The sequence below is a fragment of the Microcaecilia unicolor genome, chromosome 14 (genome assembly GCF_901765095.1).
Source record: "Microcaecilia unicolor chromosome 14, aMicUni1.1, whole genome shotgun sequence".
NCBI classification, from domain to species: domain Eukaryota; kingdom Metazoa; phylum Chordata; class Amphibia; order Gymnophiona; family Siphonopidae; genus Microcaecilia; species Microcaecilia unicolor.
The window spans coordinates 8,039,301-8,065,787 of NC_044044.1; the positions used below are offsets into that span (position 1 = coordinate 8,039,301).

At 42.3% G+C, this 26,487-nt stretch overlaps 1 protein-coding gene across 1 annotated transcript in view; it reads left to right on the forward strand.

The window, feature by feature from the left end:
- The window catches only part of LOC115458256 (vomeronasal type-2 receptor 26-like), a 49,164-nt gene extending 23,140 nt beyond the window's left edge, over window positions 1-26,024 (forward strand). The window contains exons 4-6 of the mRNA XM_030188119.1: window positions 1,796-2,023; window positions 7,940-8,063; window positions 25,042-26,024. Of these exons, the coding sequence (XP_030043979.1) occupies window positions 1,796-2,023; window positions 7,940-8,063; window positions 25,042-26,024 (1,335 nt within the window). The remainder of the gene's footprint in view (window positions 1-1,795; window positions 2,024-7,939; window positions 8,064-25,041) is intronic.
- The last annotated feature ends 463 nt before the right edge of the window (window positions 26,025-26,487 follow it).

The following is a 26,487-nucleotide window of genomic DNA, read 5'->3' on the forward strand; positions in this document are numbered from 1 at the left end:
GTATCTATGCAGGCTGCAAAGAACATCTACTCAAGAAACTTCAGACTGCTCAGAACACTGCGGCAAGACTGATTTTCGGAAAATCTAAATTCGAATCTGCAAAGCCCCTTCACTAAAAACTACATTGGCTTCCCATTAGAGAACGAGTTGCCTTCAAGATTTGCACCATGATTCACAGGATCATTTATGGAGAAGTTCCAGAATATATGCTTGAATTGGTTGACCTACCACCCAGAAATAGATCCAATCTCTCACGTTCCTATCTAAATTTACACTACCCAGAATGTAGTGGCCTTAAGTACAAATCCACCTATGCCTCCAATTTCACCTACATAGAGGGGCATAATCGAACGCGAAAGCCCATCTCCATGGGCGTCTTTCTCCGAGAACGGGTACGTGAAGGGGCAGGACAAATTGTATTTTTGGAAAAAATGGGCATCCATCTTTTTTCCAATAACACTGTTTGTGCCAGCCAAATGCATCTGATTTGTGCGGATTTGAGCTGGGCGGTTTCGTTTTTCAGCGATAATGGAAACTGAAGGCGTCCAGCTCAAAAACGAACAAATCCAAGGCATTGGGTTGTGGGAGGGGCCAGGATTCATAGTGCACTGGTCCCCCTCACATGCCAGGACACCAACCGGGCACCCTAGGGGGCACTTGTAACAATTAAAAAAAAGTTAACTACCTCTGAAGTCCATAGCGCCCTTCCCTTGGGCGCTCCAAACCACCCCCAAAACTCACTGTACCCATATCTAGGTGCCCCTCTTCAGCCATAAGTGCTATGGTAATGGTGTAGAGTTGCAGGCAGTGGGTTTGGGGGGATTTGGGGGGCTCAGCACCCAAGGGAAGGCAGCACCCAAGGGAAGGAAGCTATGGACTTGGGAGGTATTTTAATTTTTTTTAATTGTTACAAGTGCCCCCTAGGGTGCCCAGTTGGTGTCCTGGCATTTGAGGGGGACAAGTACACTATGTATACTGTTTCTGAAACAATGCATCCTCTTTGTAAATAGTGTGCATCCTTAGGAAGAATGTGTGCTCCTCAAGAAAAGTATGCAATCTTTAAAAAGATGTGTGCCCTTTTTACAAAAGTACACACACTCTTGATGACATAGCTCCTATAGTATTAAAAAAAGGGCCCTTTTACTGAGCCGCGTAAGTGTCTATGTGCACCCAACATGTAACAAAATGGAGTTACCATCCGGCTACCGATGGTTCTTGCAGTAATTTCATTTTTGGCACGCATCCGATATGGGTGTCCAAAAACTATTTTTGGAAGCACGTAATGGACGCACGCCAAGTGGCATTTGACGTGTGTAGGTCATTACCGCCCGGTTACCACATGAGACTTTACCGCTAGGTCAATGGCTGGTGGTAAGGTCTCAGACCCAAAATGGACACATGGCAATTTTCATTTTGACGCACGTCCATTTTCGGCAAAAATTTAAAAAAGGCATTTTTTACAGGTGCACTGAAAAATGGATCTGTGCACACCCAAAAACTCGTGCCTACACTACCACTGGAAATGTTTCAGCGCACAGTAGTAAAATGACCCCCAAATGCCCAGAATACATGAAACAAAATGAATATTCCTATGAATGACACTAGAAATGATACGAAATGAAAATGTTGTGTCTCCCTATCCCCCTACTTTTTTGTTGTAACTCAGTATGAGTTACCTACAGGTACTGTAGATATTTTCTTAATTTGGCAAAAGTTTGATTCTAATGAGTATTAACACCAATTGTCAAGTTTCAACCTTACATAACAATTTTCTACCATATCTTTCCATTTGTAGCTCAACCAATACATCAAGGAAGTTCACTTCAAAATTCATGATGGACATGAGGTTTTCTTTGATGACAAAGGGAATGTGCCAGCTTACTTTGACCTTGTAAACTTGATCCTGCTACCTGATGGCTCCTTAGGCAGCATCAAAGTTGGAAGCTTCAATCAATCAGCTCCAGAGGGCCAGCAGCTCATTGTCAACAAAAGTATCATCTTGTGGAATCCGCACTTTAATCAGGCATGGCAATACCTATTGATTTCTTTTTTTTTTTTTTTAATACACCATGGGGATCATTTTCAAAAGAGAAAAATATTTTAAAAGTATCATAAAGCAGAATTTTGATATTTTTCCTCACACAAACATCCAAAACAGTATTTTTGAAAGTGGATTTCCATTGTTTATCTATGCAATTCATCTCCAAAGCATCCAAATCAAAAGGGAATATGTCAGCGATATTTCAAAGGCAGGATTAGGGCATGCCTAACACTTGGGCTTTTTTCATCATAATGAAAAAACAAAAAAAGTCCAGGGTGTAAATCTAAACAGTTTGGTCTACGCCTGGTTTTAGAACGAATAAGGCACAAAATGACCAGATGACCACTGGAGAGAATAAGGGATGACCCCCTTGCTCCCCCAGTGGTCACTGACCCCCTCCATTTGCCCCTAAAAATGTGAATAAAAATAGTACTCACCAATCTCTATGACAGCCTCAGACGTTGGAGCCAGGTCCATTAGAGCAGCATGAAGTTTCCTAGAGCAGTGGAGTAGTGGGGGCAGTGAATTGCAGAGAGAATAACTCAGGCCCCTACCTTCCCCTATCTGTCACACTTGTGGTTGAAACTGTGAGCCCTCCAAAACTCACTGGAAACCCACTGTACCCACATATAGGTGCTCCCTTCATAGGCGCCGACTCCGTGGGTGCTGTGGGTGCTCAAGCACCCCCAATAATTTGGCAGTGGCACGTGGGCATAAAGCCCCTTCGGTCCTGCTCCCTGCACCGTCCCGAGCCGAGACTCCCGACTCCCTGCCCTGCACCGTTGTCTGACTGTCGCTATGCTGTCCGACGTCCGTCCGCTCCTTCAATCAAGTTCCGAACCGGGACCGCCGATGCTGTCAGTGACTCTCCGTGTCAGTGCAGCAGCCAGTAAGCACAGCGCACTGCCTTCCTCGATGGTCGGAAGCTTTCCCTCTGACTGGCTCGCTCTGTTACAGACAGTTTCCTGTCCCGCATAGGCGGGATGATGATCATGCTGCCTGCAACAGTCAGAGCCAGAGGAGCTTCCAGAGACGCTATTGCCTCTCTGGCCGGACGGTCCCACGTCTTCCTCCAGCAGCCTCCAGCCCAGTCAAGCTGTCACCACCACCGCTACTGCTTCTCATCCAGCAGCGGACAGCAGTAAGCAAGCGCTGGAAGATTGCATGGTCTCTAAACTACCCGTGGCTGCCGATCCCGCCCCTTTGATGTCACTTCCAGTTCTGGAGCAGAGTCGGCAGCCATGAGTAGGTAACGCCCCGCGATTTGGTTATTGTTTTTTTCTTCTGATATTTTGAAGCGGGAGTAGAAGCAGCAGCAGCAGCATTTGGGGAGGGGGGGGCGAATGGATCTGGAAAGGATAGAGAGGGCAGACAGTGGATTGAAGACAGGGCAGAGAGAGGGAGGGCAGATGGTGGATGGAAGGGGGCCCAGGAGCAGAGAAAGAGAGGTAGAGAGGGAAGACCCTGGATGGAAGGGAAAGAAAGGACAGATGGTCAACGAATGGAAGGGGAAGAGAGAGAGGACATATCCTGGATGGAAGGAAGAAGAGGGAGAGCAAACCCTGGATGGATGGGAGAGAAAGGGCACATGGTAGATGGAAGGGGCAGAGATACAAAGGGCACATCCTGGATGGAAGGGAGAGGAAGGGCAGATGGTGGATGGAAGGGGCAGAGACAGGACAGATCCTGGATGGAAGGGAGAGGGCGGGATGGCAGACCATGGATGGATCAGAGAGAGAAAGGGCAGGTAGTGGATGGAGGACAGATCCTGGATGGAAGGGAGAAGGCGGGATGGCAGACCATGGATGGATCAGAGAGAGAAAGGGCAAATAGTGGATGGATTGGGGCAGAGAGAGAAAGGGCAGATAGTGGATGGATTGGGGCAGAGAGAGAAAGGGCAGACCCTGGATGGAAGGGAGAGAAATGGCAGAGGATGGAAGGGCAGAGACAAAGAGGGCAGATCCAGGATGGAAGCAAGAGAGGGCATACAGTGGTTGGAAGGGGGAGAGAGAGGACAGACAGGGGCATACGGTGGATGGAATGGGCAGAGAGAGCAGACACTGGATGGAAGGGAAAGAGGCGGCAGATAGTGGTTGGAAGGGGCAGACACTGGATGGAAGGGAAAGAGGTGCAGACACTGGGTGGAGGGGGCAGAAAGAGAGAGGGCAGACACTGGATTGCAGGAGCAGGGAGAGAGAGAAGGCAGACACTGGATGGAAGGGGCAGATGGTGGATAGAAGGCAGAGAGTGAATAGAAGATGAGGAAAGCAGAAACCAGTGACAGCAAAGGTAGATAAAATATTTTTTTTATTTTTAGGTTAAAGTACTATTGTAGCTGTGTTAATACGTGCTTATAAATAGGAAATGGAAATAAGGTCATTTTTATTGGACTAATTTTAATACATTTTGACTAATGTTCAGAGACCAAAACCCCCTTCCTCAGGTCTGGACAGCATACTGTAATAGCAGTATACTGTATTGACCCGAGGAAGGAGGTTTTGGCCTCTGAAAGCTAAATGTATTAGTCCAATAAAATGGTATTGTCTTGTTTTCCTTATTTGTTTGGTTTCTATTTGTTAATTTGTAAACTGGGGGTTGGTATTTGCTAGTTTTTTCACATTTACATCTGCTATCTTTATATTTTGCACAGTAGTAGGGGACATACATCACTATCACTGTTTTTGTGGTGTTGCATTGTATTCAGACTCTGGCTTCTTGGGGGTTCAGTTTAATTTTGTCTAAATATTTCTATTGTTTATATTTTATTTAAAATTTGCTATACTGCTAATGCTCACTAGCAGGTCTCAGTGTTCACAATGATTAAAACCAGTTTGTGGTTACTTATTCTATAGTGGATTAGGGTGTATCTGTGTCTGTGAAAACATGGTTTTCTGTTGGCATTGTGCTGGACAGACTTATACGGTCTGTGCCAGAGCTGGTGGTTGGGAGGCGGGGTTGGTGGTTGGGAGGCGGGGATAGGGCTGGCCAGACTTATACGGTCTGTGCACTGAAGAGGACAGTACAAATAAAAAAAAGTAGCACATATGAATTTATCTTCTTGGGCAGACTGGATGGACCGTGCAGGTCTTTTTCTGCAGTCATCTACTATGTTACTATGTTACTATGACTATGCAGGATCGACGATCTGTACTATTCTGGCTGGTTTAGTTTTACAATAGATGTTTGATGTTCTACTGGAACACTTGGTGGAGCAGGGCCTCTTGGCCTCGGCGTGCCACTTCCTTAATAATGCTCTTTTGCTCATCAAGAAATTGATTCTGTTCTATTGGGTGGCAGAAGATTCACCACCACCACCACTATCTGCAGCTATGGTTAGTCAATATGAGGGAAATGACCTGTTTTGAACTTAGGACCTATCATCACAGCTGGCAGTCTCACTGTCTGCCACAGCTGATGATAAGAAATGCTGTGGCACAAATGTTTACACTTGTACCATGCAACTACTTAAGACAGTAGACTAATTTTGCACACCATTCATTTTCAATTTGGTATTGCTCCGATGTTAATTGTTTTATCTGAATGTTGCAATAAAATATCTTTTAAAAAAACAAAACAAAAGGTGAATGTAGTCTAAGACTATTTTTGGTGGTGGCAAGTGGAGGGAGAAAGAGAATATTTGGTTGCGTTCATTCAGCACCCCCAATCATTTTGAAAAGTTGGCTCCTATGGCTCCCTTCACCCAAAAAGGCTACTGTAGGGTTGTACAGTTGGAGGCAGTGGATTTTGGAGGGCTCAATAGACAAAATAAGGGAGCAATGTTGAGAGGTGTACCTGGGAGCATTTATATGTGTGTCACAGCAATGAAAGTGCCCCTGCCTCTCCACTCATCTTTCTTTCTGGGGCTCAGCTTCCATGGCTTCTCCAGACCATATCCATGGCACTGCTTCCCTCTTGCATTGATACCCCTGTTGCCTATGTCCCTGTTTTCCAAGCCTCCTTCCATAGACTATCCAAGCCTCACTCTGATGTTCCAGCATTCTAGTCTCCTTCTAGAGACTATCCAAGCCTCAGTCTGATGTCACGATATTCTAGCCTCTCCCAGTGCATTCCATGCTGAGACCCCCTTTTACCTTTGCCAATAAAAGGGTTTTTTGTTTTCTCTTAAGGAAAGAAATGGTTGTGCAGTAAGTTAAACACTTGCTGCATGGTCATTTCCTAGGGGATACCTTACCACTTCCTATTTAGGTAAACCAATGGTGCATGCTGAGCACCGATTCTGTCATTTTATTCTATTTAGGAGGCGGTGGGGGCTCCGGCAGTACCTCAGCAGCAACCGTGCACTGCCTTATTACCGTTAGACATGTCCCCGGAACTAGAAAAAAATATTTTCTAGTACCATAAGTACATAAGTATTGCCACACTGGGACAGACCAGGGGTCCATCAAGCCCAGCATCCTGTTTCCAACAGTGGCCAATCCAGGTCACAAATACCTGGCAAGATCCCAGAAAAGTTCAAAACATTTTACACTGCTTATCCCAGAAATAGCAGCGGATTTTCCCCAAGTCAATTTAATAATGGTCTATGGACTTTTCCTTTAGGAAGTCATCCAGACCTTTTTTTTAATCCCCTAAGCGGTCATCTAGCGGTCCAAACAATTCTTTTGCCGTCTTCTTGCATTTACTATACCTACAAAACTTTTTACTATGTGTTTTTGCCTCCAACACAATCTTTATTTTGAAAGTCCCTCTTTGCCTTCCTTATCAGCGCTTTGCATTTGACTTGACATTCTTTATGCTGCTTATTATTTTCAATGAGTTCCTTCTTCCATTTTCTGAAGGATTTTCTTTTAGCTCTAATAGCTTCCTTTATCTCACTTTTTAACCATGTTTGGTCTTTCTCCCTCCTTTTTTAATACACGGAATATATTTGGCCTGGGCTTTCAGAATTGGCACATGGCAGGAGTTGGAATCACCATGCTCCAAGCCGGCACTACCCCTATCAACCTTTTGTAAAAGGGCTCCTTTGTGCATATGTTATAGAATACAGTAAGTTATATACAACATCTGCTCTATTTGCATGCCATTCGTTATACCAGGTGAATGGCTGGCATCAGGGCAGGGGGGACAAAATTGAGGGGGGGGGGCAGGGGGGACAAAATTGCCCAGGCCTTCAAGGGGGGCCCGGCACTGCAGTCCCCTCCACCCTCCCCCCTCCATCCACCACCGGGCTGGGCGAGTTCAAATCATAGCACCTCACCTCAACCTCGCTCCATGTGGAAGAAGCGCAGCAGCAGCAGCAGTCTGCAGATCGCCTCCCTTTGGGCCTTCCCTCCCTGTGTCCCGCCCTTGTCTGATGTAACTTGCACGAGGGCGGGACACAGGGAGGAAAGGCCCAAAGGGAGGCGATCTGCAGTCTGTCGCTGCTGCGCTTCTTCCACACGGAGCGAGATTGAGGTGAGATACTATGATTTGAATTCAGGAGGGCACGGCCCAGTGGTGGATGGAGGGGGGGCGGTGACAACGACGATGACCTCGTAGGGGCAGGGCCCCGGGCCCAGCCCAGTCTCTCGGCAGCCCTGGCTGGTGTAATTGATGGTGTATTAATATTAGGTACAAAATGTTGGCTTAGGTTAGTATTCTATACTAGCATCTTGGCACCCAGATGCCATTATAGAGTTGGTGCTCAGCATGCACCATTGGGCCACCTAGTATGTGGCACCCAGTTATAGAGATGTCACCACAGTATATATTGTATCTTTTGCATAGCAACTGTTGTGATTGTGTGGTAGATTGGGTATGTTTTTTTTTCTTTTAATAAAGGGGAAATTATAATGATTTTACAATTAGTAGACAATAAGATCTGGAAGCAAAAATCACAAAGAGTCAACTAATGAACATGGAATATAACAATATTTCTCTCATTCTTCCTTTCCTCAGACTCCCCGCTCTGTGTGCTCAGAGAGTTGTATTCCTGGATACAGAAAAATTCTTCCACCTGGGAAGATGGGTTGCTGTTTTGACTGTGTCCCTTGCTCGGAAGGAGAATTCTCCAACACATTGGGTAAACAAAATACACCATATCATTTCTTAAATATGGGATACCTACACTGATCAAATCAATGTATATAAATAGAGGTACACATGTTCACATGCAGCAAATATCCTGAATTGAGTTATCAATTGATGCCCGTCATCAACAATGTTTTCTGTGTGTAGACTCCTTTTATTTCTTTCAGAGGCATATCCCAGGTAGAAGACACGTTTGGAGGACCTGCCTTCAGAGACTACAACAATCATGGGGCTTCTACAGCATCAAGAAGGAATTCTTGATGAAGATACTAGCAAGCACCAGGAGGCCTTTGACCCAGGGATGTCATGGCCATACCCCCGTGTCCCGACTCACCTTTCCTTTCTAATGATTGGGCTCCACAGCTTCTCCAGACTATCTCCCTGGCACTACATTCCTCTTGCAATGATACCTCTGCTACCTTTCCCCTTTTTTCCAAGCCTCCTTCCAGAGATTATCCAAGACTCACTGTGATGTTCCAGCATGCTAGCCTCCTTCCAGAGACTATCCATGCCTCAGTCTGATGTCCCAGTATTCTAGCCTCTCCCTGGTGCCCCTGATATGTGCTGAAGTGCATTCTAAGCCTTTGAAGGCATCTTAATAGGTTTGGTAATTTTTATATTTTAATCATAAGGTGGCTTATTTTTCTATGCTGTCGGTGCAGAAAAGCCCGCCAAAAGCAAGGGCATACGCACCAGCGCCTGTTTATATCAATGATCTCAAAGCGATGGATGGCCAACGTCATAGGACCCATAGGTCCTTACAGATTTAAAGAAATTAAATATTTGAGCACAGTCCCATGATTTACATGCAGATAAACAAGTTGTTCTCTTGTCAAATTTAAACATCAGATGGCTGAAAAACTTTTTCAATAGAGTCTCGTAACCTTCTAAAAAAACTTATTGAATGCAGTCTCGTACCTTTCTAAAAATACACTTTTAACAAATCAGCCATAAAGAAGTTGTCACAGAATTAGAATAGTGCTATTTTTATAACTTTAATTGCATTTTGAGAGAATTATGATATCATGGGTTTAACATAATCTGCATTGAACGTCTTTTCCATACACTATGCATAATGGTTGATTGGAACTGTTCAACAACTCAGCTGTTCAAAAGGTATTTTTAGAAAGGTACGAGACTGCATTCAATAAGTTTTTTTAGAAGGTTACGAGACTATTCAAAAAGTTTTTCAGCCATCTGATGTTTAAATTTGACAAGAGAACAACCCCTATAAGCGGGTTGAGACCAAGTTTGGAAAGAGCTTTGGCCAGAGGAATGAATATTATGTTGAAGAGTGTTGGGGAAAGAGGTGAGCCCTGAGGCACACCACAGTCTGCTTTCCATGGAGGTGATAAACGTGTTGGATTTAACTTGGTAGGCTCTTGAAGTTAAAAAGCCTTTCAACCATGTAATTACATTTCCGCTGGCTCCAAAGTAATCGAGGAGCTGTAGTAGGATGTTATGGTTCCATGTCAAAAGCACTCGACATGTCGAATTGTAAAAGCAGAATGCTCTTTCCTACAGCTATTTCCTTTTTGAAGTTGGTCAGGAGTGTGACGAGCACAGTTTCAGTGCTATGGAGCGGGCGGAATCCCGACTGTGATTCATGCAAAGTATTGAACTTGTCCAGATACTCGTTGAGTTGTTTGTTCACCATGCACTCCATTAATTTTACAAAAAGTGGAATAGATGCAATTGGCTGATATTTGGTTAGATCATTGCTTTTTTTCTTGGCGTCATTTGGAATTGGGGTGAGTAAGATGTTTTGATAGTTCACAGGGAATATTCCATTAATAAGCATGAAGTTTAAATGTAATGTCAGATCAGAAATGAAGCAATTAGGGGCGCATTTGAGTAAGTAGTTTGGGCAAATATCCAATTTGCAAAACTTACTTGAAAATCTGCGGATCTCCTGCGTAACAGAATCAACAGTAAGAGGTGTGAAGAGTGAAAATGTTCAGTCAGTTGGGTGCTCTCCTGGACCAGGATCCAGGCCACTGATAAAATCACTAATGCATGAATTGTTCTGCAGTAATGAATTCTGTAACTTTATAAGTTTTTCTTTAAAAAAAACTTGGCCAGATTTGCAGCAGATGGGATGTCTATACTGGTAGATGTGAGCGTAGTAGTATCTGTTAATTTGTTAACGAAAAAGTAGAGTTTTTTCAAGTCATTGTAATCCGGACCTATTTTGGATTTATAATAGAGTTTTTAGATTGTCTAATTGCATATTTGTATTTTCTCTAAGATTGCTTTCATGCATTGAGATTTTGATTGTCCTTTTGTTTTTTCCAGGCCCTTTCGAGTCTTCTGCAAATGGTTTTGAGATTTCTAAGATCGTCATTAAACCATGGCATAACGGCATGTCTTTTTCTTGTCCGTGTTCTGAGTGGAGCTATGGTATCTAAAATTCTTCTGCAGATCTATTATATAAATCTTTAAGAGGTCCCACCAGGACCTCCCTGAGCTCCTTCAGTATCCTGGGATGTATCCCATCCAGCCCCATAGCTTTATCCACATTCAGATTTGCCAGCTGTTTATAAGCTCTTTCTTCTGTAAATGGTGTAATATCCACTCCATTCCCAGATATTCTCTCGGCAGCCAACCTCAGTCTTTCTCCAGGATTTTCCTCCATGAACACCGAAGAGAAGTAATTATTTAGCACATTCACTTTATCCTCCTCCCTCCACATAGCCATTCTTATTATCGTTCAGTCTTGCAATTCCATTCCTATCTTTTCTCCTTTCTCCAATATATCTGAAAAAGGTCTTGTCACCTTTTACACTTTTAGCCATTTCTTCTTCTACTCGCACTTTCGCTAGCCGTATTTCCCTCTTTGCTTCTTTGAGTTTAATCCAATAATCTTTTCCATGATCCTCTCGTTGTGTTCTTTTGTATTTCTTGATCAAAGCCTCTTTTGCTCTTATTTTTTCAGCTACTTATTTATTTATTACATTTGTATCCCGCACAATTTCCACTCATCACAAGCTCTATGTGGCTTACATAGTAACAAATCACAAAATCATGAAGTTAACAAAATCACAAAATTATGAAGTTAATAAAATCATGAAGTTAACAATGACTTAAAGTATTATATAAAATAAAACATAATTAGACTAAGGTATGTAATAAGGAGTGGAGAGATAGTGAGGCAGAGAAGAAGAGGGGAGAGAAACAGGGGAAGGGAAGGAGGGAGGGGAGTAGGAAAGGGTACAGGGAAGAAGAAAGGGAAAAGAAAAGTAGGGAAATGATATGGAAGAAATCAGATGGTAAAGGATGAAGGGGACATCAAAGGTAATTGACTATTAAGTGAGTGAATGTTTAAAGTAGAGAACTATTGATTTGAATAAATTTATTTAAATAATTTTTTGTTTTCAATAATTTCCTGAAAGGAAGGTATTCACTTGTTGATTGGATATGTTTGGGTAGAGCATTCCAGAGATGACTTCCAAGATAGCAAAAGTTAGATGAATAGTAGGTTTTATACTTGATACCTCTGTATTTGGGAAGATGTAGATTAAGGTAGGTCCATGAAGATGTAGACATATTTCTAATTGGAAGACTAAACAGATTGACCATATATGTTGGTGACTCTTCATGGATGATTTTATGGATCAAAGTAATAGCCTTAAAACTAATTCATTCATTAATAGGGAGCCAGTGAAGATTCATGCGGAGGGGTGTTGCACTCTCAAATCTAGACTTTCCAAATATAAGTCTAGCCGCAGTGTTCTGGGCAGTCTGAAGTTTCTTCATAATTTGGACTTTACATCCAATGAAGATGCTGTTACAGTAATCAACATGGGCTAGAACCATGGATTGTACCAAATTACGAAAGGTGATCAAGGGAAGAAAAGGTTTGATACGTTTTAACATCCACATCATATTAAACATTTTCTTCGTTATGGATCTTGCATGGTCTTCAAGGGATAAGTGTTTGTATAATATTACACCAAAGATTTTCAAATTGTTGGATAATGGAATTGAAACATCAGGTGTGGTGAGAATAGTTGGATGGTAAGTGGAGTATTGGGAAGACAAAATTAGTCCTTGAGTTTTGTCTTTATTCAATTTCATTTTGAAAGCATTGGCCCATGAAGAAAGGATGTTAAGACCAGTGGATATCTTGTCTGAAATTTCTTTTAGGTTAGATTTAAAGGAAATGTAAATAGTGACATCATCAGCATAAATAAAAGGGTTAAGTCCAGAATTGAAAAGAGATTTGGCTAAAGGAATTATCATAATATTGAACAGAATTGGGGACAAAGGTTAACCCTGAGGAACCCCGCACTTTGAAGACCAAAAAGATGATGTAGTTGTGGAAGACTTAACTTGATAGGATCTTGATGCAATGAATCCTTCAATCCAATTTATGACATTACCTCCAAACCCCAATTTGTCCAAGATTCTGGTAAGAATAGAATGGTCGACCATGTCGAATGCTCCCGACATATCAAATTGTAAGAGAAGAATTTTATTTCCAAGTGATATTTCTTGCTTGAATTTAGAAATTAGGGTGATCAATACCATTTCAGTGCTGTGGGCAGGGCGGAAACCCAACTGTGACTCATGAAGAATGGAGAATTTCTGTATATATCTATTAACTTGTGAAGCTACTTGTTATAGGCTTCCTGTTTCTCTTGTTTTTATTTCCTTGCATAAAGATCACTCGCCATATTTATATCAGCCTTTATCTTTGACCACTGATTTTCCACTTCTTCTATGCTTTCCCACTCCTCCTACGCTTTCCCACTCCAACAGCTCCTTCTTCAGGTATTCCCCTATTTTATCAAAATCAATACGTCTGAAATCCAGTACTTTGAGTTTTGTGCGTCCACATTCCGCCTTTGCCCTTATATCAAATATATTGGGTGATGATCCCTATTACATAGTTGGGCACCCACCTGGATATTGGAAACACTTCCTCCATTCATGAGAACTAGATCCAGCATCAACCCATCCCTTGTGGGTTCTATCACCATTTGTCTGAGCAAGGCACAATGACATGCATCCACAATCTCCCTACTTTTTTCTGATTCCGCAGACGGGACGTTCCAACCCACGTCAGACAACTTGAAATCTCCCAACAGTAGCACCTCCCCTTTCATACCAATCTTTTGAATAACTTCTATCAGATCCTTGTCTAGCTTCTCTGTTTGTGCCAGAGGTCTGTAGATAACCCCCCTGTGGATACAAGTTCCATCTTCTCTTTCCAGGTTAATCCATAAAGCTTCTTCCTTTCCCTAGGTTCCCCACATTTCATTCACTCTGATATTGTCTCTCACATACAGTGCCACTCCTCCACCCCTTCAGCCCTCCATATCCTTCCTAAAAAGATTATAGGCCGGTATAGTCATATCCCATTCATGGGAATCATTGAACCACATCTCTGTAATAATAACAGTATCCAAGTTTTCTTCAAACATCAGGGCTTGCAAGTCTTGAACCTTTTTACCTAGACTATGAGCATTTGTGCTCATTGCTTTCCATGTGTGTAGTGAGTTTAGGTGGTTTTCTATAGTTAGATGATCTTTCCCTCTGTCATCATGTTTATTCTGGGGGCGACTTTTCGAATTCCCTTGGTTCCTTTTGTCACCCCCACCTTCTAGTTTAAAAGTGTAGAAACATACTGTCTGAATTTCTCCCCAAAGATCCTTGGATCCAGGATCTATGCCTGATTTTTTTTACTTTTGCAGTTGCTACTTGAAGTTTTTTTTTTCACCTTTCTTCTCATTTTATCATAGTCTCCTTTTTGAAAGTTAAATGCCAACATATTGGATTTCCTATGTGTACTTACTCCAGAGCTAATAGCAAATATTATCATAATATAATTAATCACTGTTATCAACCAGTCTCAACACCATTACCTCCTGCACCTGATCATGTGCTCCACTAGAATTTTTCCTCCTCTTGTTGGCTCCTGTACCAGCTGCTCCATTAAGCTCTATAAAGCAATGGCCCGATTGACTACTCTTATTTTCTTATGCAGTCCTTGATTTCGTCAAGGAATTTTACCTTCCCAGCATGACCTGATGCTACATTTACCCAGTCAATATTGGGGCAATTGATATCATTCATTATTATTATATTCCCCAGTTTGCTTATCCTCCTCAATTTCTGATAACAGTTCTACATCTCTGTTCATCTCGGCCAGGTGGACAGTAGTACACTCCTATCACTATCCTTTTCATCTTTACATGTAGAATTTCAATCCATAAGAATTCCAAGATGTTTTTTGTGTCTTGCAGAATGTTCAATCTATTTGATTCAAGGCTCTCCTTAACATACCTTAACATCTCTCCACCAATTCGATCCACCCTATCACTATGAAGTATCCCATTGATTATCTTCCTTCCATCAGGTCTCAGAGATGCCTATTATATCAATTTTTCATTTAGTGCAATATATTCTAACTCTCCCATCTTATTTCTTAGGCTTCTGGCATTTGCATATAGACATTTCAAACTATGTTTGCTGTTCCAGTTTACATCCTGTTCAGCAGTTGACAGTGATAATTTGCAAGAATCCCAAGTTCAAACTGCATCCTCAGCTCCACTGGCAACCAATGCATTTCTAACAAATATGATGTAACTGAATCAAATCGATCCAGAGAATAAATCAGCCTGGCCGCTGCATTTTATATTATCTGCAAACTATGCAATGATGCTTTGGTACAGTCTAAGAAAACACTATTACAATAATCGATCCTAGAAAGAATTAAGGATTGAACCCTTTTTTTTTTTGTTCCAATATTTTTATTGTGTTTTGTAGTCAATACCAAATGGCTAAAATAAAAGCAAATAACCAGCATAACAGATTAACAATAACAAAGCATCAGCATACATGTTCAGATTAAGATTATACAAGAATTATTGCTATAATAAGTCATGATCATACATAAATTCAACTCTAAGACAGGTTATTATGTAGTTGATCTAGTAAAGAAGTCCATATTTTATTGTATTTAACAAGTGAGTTATGTTTTTCAGCCGCAGCATATTCATATTTAGCTAATATACACACAGAATTCCACCAAGTTAAATACGTTACTTTGGTAAGGTCTTTCCAACAAAAGAAAAGGGTTCTTAAGGCTTGATGTAACATTATGTCTAATAATTGTGCTTGATATTTGTCTAGTGGTGATTGTATCATTAGGGATCCAAATATGACTATGTTATATGTTAAAACATCTTGAATATTCAAGGTAGATGATATTGTGTTCCATACAGAGTTCCTATAATCTTGAACAAATGAACAAGAATAAATAATATGTTTGAGATTTCCAACATCCCTTTCACATGTCCAGCATTTATTCATATTATTTTTGGTTTTTGTCGTATTCATTTTGGCGAGTTTAGCTGGAGTCCATAAGGCCCTGTGTGCTAGGTAGAACATGGATTGTGAAATGGACACTGGTTTGGTGGTATGAGTAGTTTTGAACCAGAATTTTTCCCATTCTTTTTCATTTAGTTGGGTGTTTAGATCATGTTCCCATGATTGCATGGTACTAGTTGGTGAGCTAAATTTAGCTTCCCTTTTTTGGCTAAATTTGGCTTCCCTTTTCCCAATTATGTATAAAATTTGGCCTCACAAATTCTCAACACTATAAATGGATCCAACTCAAACGTTGTGTAACTAATACATTAGATATAAGTAAATTAACTACTGAGTTACCCACTTGCTGGAAACTCTGCAAATCATTTATGTCTTCCAAAAAAGTTGCATCTACAAGGATTGAACCCTCAATCTATAGGTAGAGGTGGAGAAATATTTCTTAATATACCGCAATTTTTTAACAAGAAAAAAAGACTTCTTAACAACTAAGTTAATATGAGATCACATAATAAGCATTTTATCTAACTCTACACCAATTACCCATGTTGACTTATCAAAATGAAAACAGTCTGTCCCAATATTAAATTGCAAACAACTAAAAGGATGATCCACAGACCCCAACCAGAGAAATGTTGTCTTTTCTTTATTCAGTGTACGCTTATGAGCAGTGAGTCAATTTTCTATTATGACAAAACATTTCATACCTGTAAGTGTTTCAGACCAGTTTAATTGAACAGGACACACAATCAAAATATCATCTGCATATTTGAAAAAAAGTTAAATTAGCTTCCTTCACAAGAACACCCAATGATTGTAATAAAACACTGACAAGGTGGAGGAATAGCCTAGTGGTTAGCATAGTGGGCTTTGATCATGGTAACCTGGGTTCAAATTCCCACTGCAGCTCCTTGTGACCCTGGGCAAGTCACTTAATCCTCCATTGCCCCAGGTACAAAAAACGTAGATTGTGAGCCCCCTAGTGACAGAGAAAGGACCTGTATATAGTATGTACAGTGCTACATATGTCTAGTAGCATTATAGAAATGATGGGTAGTAGTAGCCCTATGGAACTCGATTATTATCTTATAAATAAACTCATTGATTTTATTATACTTACATGTTCTTAAGGTACATACATTTATAAGGAGATCAGTTCATTACAAGGTGCATAATAGAATTTTTACTCGTGGTGATTATATCACTCCTACAGCCTTATCAATGACTCTTTTCTTCTATTATTTATACTTCCCTCTTGCCTAACATCTCTTTGGCTATAGCCACCACCTTGTCACATTATATTATTGCCTTGAGATCCTCAGAAACTATCACTCCAAGGTCAATTTCCTGGTCTGTGCATATCAGCTTCTCACCACCTAGTACATACAGATCCCTTGAATTTCTACTCCCCAAGCGCATCACTTTGTTTTGCTTTTCATTAGATATTAATTGTCAAACATTTGACTATTCCTTTTCCTCCGAGTGAGTTCAATTTACCACCACCCTTTCTATTTCAGTTCTCTACTTTGGGTCCTATCTTCAGTCTACATTCATGAACTTTTTATGAGGAACTGTGTCAAAGCCTTTACTGATTTCCCAGTAGATTACATCTAGTGCATAATGAGGGGCATAATTGAACAAAAACGTCTATCTCCATGGGCGTTTATCTCCGAGAACGGGTCCGTGAAGGGGCGGACCGAACCGTATTTTCGAAAAAAAATAGACGTCCATGTTTTATTCGACAATTTGTGAGCTGGGCGTTTTTGTTTTTCAGTGATAATGGAAAATGAAAGCGCCCAGCTCAAAAACGAATAAATCCAAGGCATTTGTTCGTGGGAGGGGCCAGGAGTCATAGTGCACTGGTCCCCCTCACATGCCAGGACACCAACCGGGCACCCTAGGGGGCACTTTTACAAAAAAAAAAAAAAAAAGGTAAAAGAGCTCCCAGTTGCATAGCACCCTTCCCTTGTGTGTTGAGCCCCCCAAATCCCCCTCAAAACCCACTGCCCACAAGTCTACACCATTACTATAGCCCTAAGGGGTGAAGGGGGGGCACCTACATGTGGGTACAGTGGGTTTGGGGGGGGTTGGACGACTAAGCATTAAGCAGCACAATTGTAACAGGTAGGGGGGGGGATGGGCCTGGGTCCACCTGCCTGAAGTCCACTGCACCCCCTAATAACTGCTCCAGTGACCTGCATACTGCTGCCAGGGAGGTGGGTATGACATTTGAGGGTGAAAATAAACAGTTGTGAAATGGCATATTTTGTGGTGGGAGGGGGTTAGTGACCACTGGGGGAGTCAGGGGAGGTCATCCCCGATTCCCTCTGGGGGTAATCTGGTCATTTAGGGCACTTTTTGGGGCTTTATTCGTGGAAAAACAGGGTCCAGGAAAAGTGCCCTAAATTCTCGCTAAAAACGCATATTTTTCTTCCATTATCGGCGAAAGGCGCCCATCTCTGATCGCCCGATAACCACGCCCCAGTTCCGCCTTCACCACGCCTTTGACACGCCCCCATCAACTTTGTCCGCATATGCAACGGAGTGCAGTTGAAAACGTCCAAATTCGGCTTTATTCGTTTTTGTGAGATAAACGTCTATCTCCCGATTTGGGTCGCAATATAGGCGTTTTTCTTTTTCAATTATAAGCTGGAATGTCAACCCAGTTCTACGGTCAGTCAGTCAAATATAACAGCAGCAGCTTAACTTGGATTGTTGTTGTAGCATGCAGATATCTGCTTCTAAAGATGCCACCATCAGTATGAAACTTGATGGAGATGCTTCAATTTTTTTTTTTTTTGTTACATTTGTACCCCGCGTTTTCCCACTCATGGCAGGCTCAATGCGGCTTACATGGGGCAGTGGAGGGTTAAGTGACTTGCCCAGAGTCACAAGGAGCTGCCTGTGCCTGAAGTGGGAATCGAACTCAGTTCCTCAGTTCCCCAGGACCAAATCCACCACCCTAACCACTAGACCACTCCTCCACTGTTGCTACTATTTGAGATTCTACATGGAATGTTGCTATTCCACTCATGTATAAGTCAGCCCTTGCAGATCACCAATGTGGCACGTACGTGCAGGACGTCAGACTCACAGAAACAGAAGCCTGCGCAGCCTTCTACATGGAATGTTGCTAGTGGAATAGCAACATTCCATGTAGAATCTCCAATAGTATCTATTTTATTTTTGTTACATTTGTACCCTGCGCTTTCCCACTCATGGCAGGCTCAATGCGGCTTACATGGGGCAATGGAGGGTTAAGTGACTTGCCCAGAGTCACAAGGAGCTGCCTGTGCCTGAAGTGGGAATTGAACTCAGCTCCTCAGTTCCCCAGGACCAAAGTCCACCACCCTAACCACTAGGCCACTCCTCCACTCCACTCAATTGCAGTTTTAGTAGGTAATGAGCAATACTTAAAAATTTAAAAAAGAAAAGAAATTACCAAATTGTAGCTTGTTATAGAGGCCAGGAATTTCTCTGTTCTCTCACCTGCATCCAACAAATAAGGTTTCATGCTTTCATGTTATGTTATGTTATGTTATGTTATGTTATGTTATGTTATGTTATGTTATGTTATTTTACGTTAAATCAAGCTTTCTATTCTGCCACAATCTGTACAGTTCAGGGCGGATTACAGAAAAAGAGAACTGAACCAATGTTTAGGCATTACATTGCGTTGAGATTACAAAAGCCACAAAATCTAATACACCAATATCCGACTACATAAGAATTTAAACTATTTAAAATCAAGAGTTTGAAAGACCACATTTAACAAAAAAAAACAACGCTTTCAAACATTTTCAAAAACTCAAATGATGTCTGCAAGCCCTAAGTGACAGTGGTAGCCCATTCCATATTGATGTCAAATGATACTGTAAAAATGCAGAATAATATTTACTTAACTTAAACATAGGGGTCCATTTACTGAGGTGCACCAAAAAATGGCCTGTGCCGTTGTAGGCATGTGTATTGGAAGCACGCAGGTCCATTGTTCAGCGCCTCTGCAAAAAAGGACTTTTGGGGGCTGAAAATGGATGTGCGGCAAAATAAAAATTGATGCTCATCCATTTGGGGGCCTGAGACCTTACCGCCACTCATTGACTTAGCGGTAAGGTCTCAAGCGTTAACCGGGCGGTAATCGTCAGTGCGTGTGCACTGCCAATCACAGCCTGGTTAGCGCCACATGGTAGAAAATACAAGATATTTTCGGTCACACATATTGGACAAGCGTAAAATGGAATTACCACCCAGGGCTCGCGGCAGCAGGGAGGTAGTTCGAAATTGATACATGTTGGATGCGCGTAGGCACCTATGCGCCTTAGTAAAAAGACCCCTTAGTTACTTCCATTTTACTCGTCCTTCCCTACACCCCTTCCCGTGCACTCCATTCCATGGATAAATCCTTCTTATCTGTTCCCTTCTCCACTACTGCCAACTCCAGACTTCGCGCCTTCTGTCTCGCTGCACCCTACGCCTGGAATAAACTTCCTGAGCCCCTACGTCTTGCCCCATCCTTAGCCACCTTTAAATCTAGACTGAAAGCCCACCTCTTTAACATTGCTTTTGACTCGTAACCACTTGTAACCACTCGCCTCCACCTACCCTCCTCTCTTCCTTCCCGTTCACATCAATTGATTTGATTTGCTTACTTTATTTATTTTTGTCTATTAGATTGTAAGCTCTTTGAGCAGGGACTGTCTTTCTTCTATGTTTGTGCAGCGCTGCGTATGCCTTTTTTAGCGCTATAGAAATGCTAAATAGTAGTAGTAGTAGTACTTCTGGAAAAATGGTTCTTTTTGTCTTGTATCTCAACTTGGCACCATGGAATAATGTTAAAAATTGCACCATACAGGCAGAAACCTCACCAGTCAAGTTTTTAAAAACAATAACAATTTAAAATCAATCTGTGCCTTAGTCGGCAACCAATGTAACAGGGAATAATACCTACACATTGAGTCAGATCTACTTAAATCATAGATAAGCCTAACTGCAGTGTTCTGTAATTAAGTAAACCTTTAGAGCAGTTGATCAAGGCAAGGTTACAATCAAAACAAGACAACAACAATGAGTAAACAAGTATCCAAAATTAATCTAATATGAAATATATATTTATGGATATCAACTAGAGTTGTATTCAAAGCCCAATCCAGCCTTCCCGAATCTGCCTTGTCATTTGCAGAACATAGACCGTAAAAGTCTGCCTGGCACTACCCTCACATTCCAAATTACATAGTAACATAGTAACATAGAGGGGCATAATTGAATGAAAACGCCTATCTCCGTGGGCGTTTATCTCCGAGAACGGGTCCGTGAAGGGGCGGACCAAACCGTATTTTGGGAAAAAATAGACGCCCATGTTTTATTCAACAATGTGTGAGCTGGGCGTTTTTGTTTTTCAGCGATAATGGAAAATGAAAGCGCCCAGCTCAAAAACGAATAAATCCAAGACATTTATTCGTGGGAGGGGCCAGGATTCGTAGTGCACTGGTCCCCCTCACATGCCAGGACATCAACCGGGCACCCTAGGGGGCACTTTTACAAAACCAAAAAAACAGGTAAAAGAGCTCCCAGGTGCATAGCACCCTTCCCTTGTGTGTTGAGCCCCCCAAATCCCCCTCAAAACCCACTGCCCACACCATTACTATAGCCCTAAGGGGTGAAGGGGGGCACCTACATGTGGGTACAGTGGGTTTGGGGGGGTTGGACGACTAATAAGCATTATGCAGCACAATTGTAACAGGTAGGGGGGATGGGCCTGGGTCCACCTGCCTGAAGTCCACTACACCCCCTAACAACTCCTCCAGTGACCTGCATACTGCTGCCAGGGAGCTGGGTATGACATTTGAGGGTGAAAATAAAAAGTTGTGAAACATCATTTTTTTTGTGGTGGGAGGGGGTTAGTGACTACTGGGGGAGTCAGGGGAGGTCATCCCCGATTCCCTCCAGTGGTCATCTGGTCATTTAGGGCACTTTTTGGGGCCTTATTCGTGAAAAAACAGGGTCCAGGAAAAGTGTCCTAAATTCTAGCTAAAAACGCATACTTTTTTCCCATTATCGGTGAAATGCGCCCCTCTTTGTTCGGCAGATAACCACGCCCCAGTTCCGCCTTCGCCACACCTCTGACACGCCCCCATCAACTTTGTCCGCATCCGCGACGGAGTGCAGTTGAAAACATCCAAAAATCGGCTTTCGATTATACCGCTTTATTCGTTTTTGTGAGATAAACGTCCATCTCCCGATTTAGGTCGGAACTTGGGCGTTTTTCTCGTTCGATTATAAGCAGGATAGTAACATAGTAGATGATGGCAGAAAAAGACCTGCACGGTCCATCCAGTCTGCCCAACAAGACAACTCATGTGTGCTACGTTTGTGTATACCCTACTTTGATTTGTACCTGTGCTCTTCAGGGCATAGACCGTATAAGTCTGCCCAGCACTAGCCCCGCTTCCCAACCACCAGCCCCGCCTCCCAACCACCGGCTCTGGCATAGACTGTATAAGTCTGCCCAGCACTATCCCCGCCTCCCACCACCGGCTCTGGCACAGACCATATAAGTCTGCCCAGCGCTATCCCTGCCTCCCAACCTCCAGTCCCGCCTCCCACCACTGGCTCTGGCACAGACCATATAAGTCTGCCCCGCACTATCCCCGCCTCCCAACCACCAGCCCCGCCTCCCACCACTGGCTCTGGCACAGACCGTATAAGTCTGCCCCACTCTATCCCCGCCTCCCAACCTCCAGCCCCGCCTCCCTCTACCGGCTCTGCTATCCAATCTCGGTTAAGCTCCTGAGGATCCTTTCCTTCTGAAAAGGATTCCTTTATGTTTATCCCACGCATGTTTGAATTCCGTTACCATTTTCCAAATTACTGGAGTTTCCATCAAAGCTCTCTCCAACCCATCCTAAACTGGATTGCTATATGCATGACTCAGACCAAATAAGCCAGCCCAGCACTTGCCTTAGTTAATACAGCCAGAGATGCCATCTAAGCAACATCTGATAAACAAACACATATGCAACCCTTTACGTTTTGAGAAAAACTCTCTGATAAAACCCCAAAATCCAGATGTCAACCCATTCCCACCTAAGAGCATCATCCCCCCCATCTCAAATCCCACTGACCCCCCTGGCACAAGCATCAGGCAATGTGTCACCCCCTACATAGTTCCTAACAGGGATTCTATTTGTGTAGTGTCAGAGCAGAAACAATTACATTCACTCAAAGCCCTATTGTACTGAAGCAATGATAGCTGTAGCCTCTGGATAGAAATACTAGGAGCTGGAGTTTTGAAAGCAGGATACACTGAAACAATGGTTGGTACAATATGGACTGGAATACCAGGAGTCTTAGAGGGAATTGGCTTTGAAACACAACTTAAAGTAAAATATTTTGAATCTTTGGAGCTGGTGAGGGCACCCCAAACCTGGGGCTCATGGCAGTTACAATGTCTTTTAGGTTGTACAGAATTGGGCTGTTCTCATTCAAGAAGGAAGTAACCTAGCATGAGTTTTTTTTTCCCTTGAGAAGCTGGCAAATAACTTGCACCTCAAAGATGTATGGGATTTATAATTCCTGATTCTACCCATTGAAATACACGCTGCAGTTCCCATAATGCAACATGATAGGCTTGTCAAACAGCCAAAACTGGTCAAAAATTTCCCTCTTGGAGCAGGACAATTTGGCAGCTTTGGAGTGCCATCAATTTCAGAGAAAAGCTGAGAAAGTTCTTGAAAAGTTATAAGACGTTTCCATGCAAAGGAGTTAATAGCAGTCTTTATTTTCTTTGAGATATTTTCATAGAAGTTCTGAAGTGGGCAACCAAGATATGGAGTAAGCTTGGTAAAAGTCCCTGATAGTATAATAGTAATGGTGAATTTCACACAATTCAGGATTGTAGTTCCAAGAATTCAACAGGGATATATTTTTTTTAACAAGGGTTCCAGAATACTTTCCCCAGGTCATACAGTGCTAGGAACATGGCAAAATGAAAGTCTTTGTACTGTCTTGAGCAGTTCAAGGAGAAAAACTGTAGATCAATCCTAGATGTCTGACAACCACATTACAGTGCATTATGGGTACTGCAACACTGATCTCAATGGGTAGAATCAGGAACTACAAACCTCCAATGATATAGGGTGTACATATAAAACCAGCATGGAGAATGAAATGAAATGCAGACCTTATAAAAGAATACAGTCTTTATTACTGAATTAAAAACTCCCAGGAAGTAACCTGTTCCGGGGCAGAGGGAGCATGAAAACGAACAAAGCTAACCGGCGCGTGGCACCGCCCCCCCCAGCGGCGTGCATCCGGGGGGTTCTTTCGCCAGGGTGGGGGTATCCTTTCATGGGGGGGGTCACGCTGCACTGGAGGGGGCGCTGCACCCGGGGGGCGGGGCGCATTGGTGATCCGCCCTGGGTGTCAGCCCCCCTAGGAACGCCACTGTTTAGCTGGTTCATTCAGAGAGTCCATATTCAGGGTGTGGGCAGCTAATATACAGAGGGTTCTCAGGCTTGTAAACTAGACAACACCAAGACAAAATCTAGGATTGCTCAAGGTAACAAGAAGCTAGAATCCTGAGGTATTAGGAAGTAAGGCAAAAAATAGAACCAAATGTATAGATGGACAAGAAAACAAGAGTGAAGAAGTAGCAAACAAGCAGAGCAGTGTCCAACAAAATACCCAAGCCTGTCCTATGTGGCAATTAGGAAAGAGGAAATACGATTTCCATAAATGCAAGACATAGCCGAGGCTAAAAGATCAGGAAAACTTCTGGAAGACAGTGCTTCCAACTAAGTGGTCACTAGTTTGAGGCTGGCTCATGCCTGGCAACTAGTAACACTACAAGAAAAAAAATGAACTTTTTTATGGGGGGAGGTCCTATTTTTTCAGGTTAGAAATGACATGGAAAATGTCATTTATATTTCCTATTTAACATTAAACAGATGCAAAGTCTGCCAGGTAATACATTTGGAAAGCGAGAAATAAGCTCTGTTGGGTCAGTATTCAAACCTGGCAGTTAGTATGCTTTTGAATATTATTAAATGCCAAACTAGTTATATAATCAAAAGGAAGCAGATACAAGAAGTTCTTACCCTTAGGTGAGCCATTTGAGTAGACCTTTTGCCAGACATGTTCCCATGGTCCTTTCCAGATGATGTAACATGTGGAGGAGTTGGACCTTCAGGTCTGTGACCATAGATAAAACACAAGTCTGTCTGCTCCTCTCTGCTGTAGAAATTTTCACAAGTCTGAACTTGTGAAAATTTCTACAGCAGAGAGGAGCAAATAGAAGGAAGAAAGCCTACTCCTCCAGCATCCTGTAAGATAAATTTACCAGCAAAACGAATTAGTGATATAAAGCAAAACTCTACAGAAGCACTAAAAGCATGATTAAACAAAAAGGCTGATGTACAGATGTAAAGAATTAAAACAAAAAAAATAGAACCAAATGTATAGATGGACAAGAAAACAAGAGTGAAGAAGTAGCAAATAAGCAGAGCAAAGAGAAGTAGCAAAGAGTAACAAATTTTCACACAGCAATATTGTTGTACATCTTTGCCCTTTTCTTAAAATGTCTGAATGGATCGCATGGAAATATTTAGACATTAAAACTTAAAATGTACTTTCTCCCATAGATGCAGAGAACTGTGTGAAGTGCCCTGAAGATCAATGGCCGAGTGAGAAGAAGGATCAGTGTCTCCCCAGAGTTGTAGAATTCCTGTCCTATGATGATCCTTTGGGAACAGTTTTGGCTTCCATTGCTATTCTCTTCTCCATCATCACAGCTATGATTTTTGGAATCTTTATTAAAAACCAAGACACTCCTATTGTGAGGGCCAATAACCGGAATCTCAGTTACATCCTCCTCATCTCCCTCATTCTGTCCTTCCTCTGCTCCATGTTATTTATTGGCCCTGCTGGAAGAGTGACCTGTCTGCTCCGACAAGTGTCTTTTGGGATTATTTTTACAATTGCAGTTTCTTCTGTGCTGGCAAAAACTATCACGGTTCTGTTTGCCTTCAAAGCCACTAAGCCAAGCAGCAAATTAAACAAGTGGGTTGGGACAAGAGTCTCCACCTACCTAGTCTTTCTCTGTTCCTTGGGTGAAATTGTTTTATGCACTACATGGCTGCTTATTTCTCCTCCATTCCCAGGCTATAACATACAGTCTGAAAAAGGGAAGATAATTTTACAGTGTAATGAAGGATCCACCACTGCATTTTATAGTGTGATTGGATACATTGGTTTTTTTGCTCTTCTGAGTTTTATTGTGGCTTTTCTAGTTAGGAAGTTACCTGACAGTTTCAATGAGGCTCAGCATATCACTTTCAGTATGCTGTTATTCTGCAGTGTCTGGGTGTCCTTTATCCCAGCATATCAGAGTACCAAAGGCAAATACATGGTGGCTGTAGAGATTTTTGCCATTCTGGCTTCTAGTGCTGGACTACTGGGCTGTATATTTTTCCCTAAGTGCTACATTATTCTGCTGAGGCCTGACCTGAACACAAGGGATCATTTAATTGGGAAAAAAAACTTCAAAATAAAACTAAATTATAAAGACACTGGTCCTGATGTTCAGAGCGATTTAAGCAGGCCAAATAGGCTCCAGCTTGCTTAAATCATTCTGAGCCGCCCAACTGCTGATATTCAGAGGCACTAAACTGGGTAGTGCCACTGAATATCATCTCTGCTCACCAAAAAAGTGAACAGGTCAGGGGTGGTATAAGGGGTGACACTAGGATGGTCCCCAAGGTTATATAGGTGTAATTAGTCAGTGCTGTACAGGTACTTAGGTGGGCACAGGCTGTAGAATCCATAGTAGCTCAGCAAAAGATGGTTCAGGCTTAAAGAGGCCTCCAACCAGCTACTCTGAGATAGCAGGAAAATACCCCTACAGGGCTGCTACCCTCATCACTCAGTGATCTAATTTATGTCAGCTCCAAAGCTGTCATAAATTAAGCCACTCAGCGATGCGAGTGCTGGCACTGAATATTGGAACGTCACCTGCATAGCTTTAATTTTAAAATCTGGTCCCCTGAGTCCCCTGCCACCCATCCTGACAAAGCCCTCTCTTTCTCAGA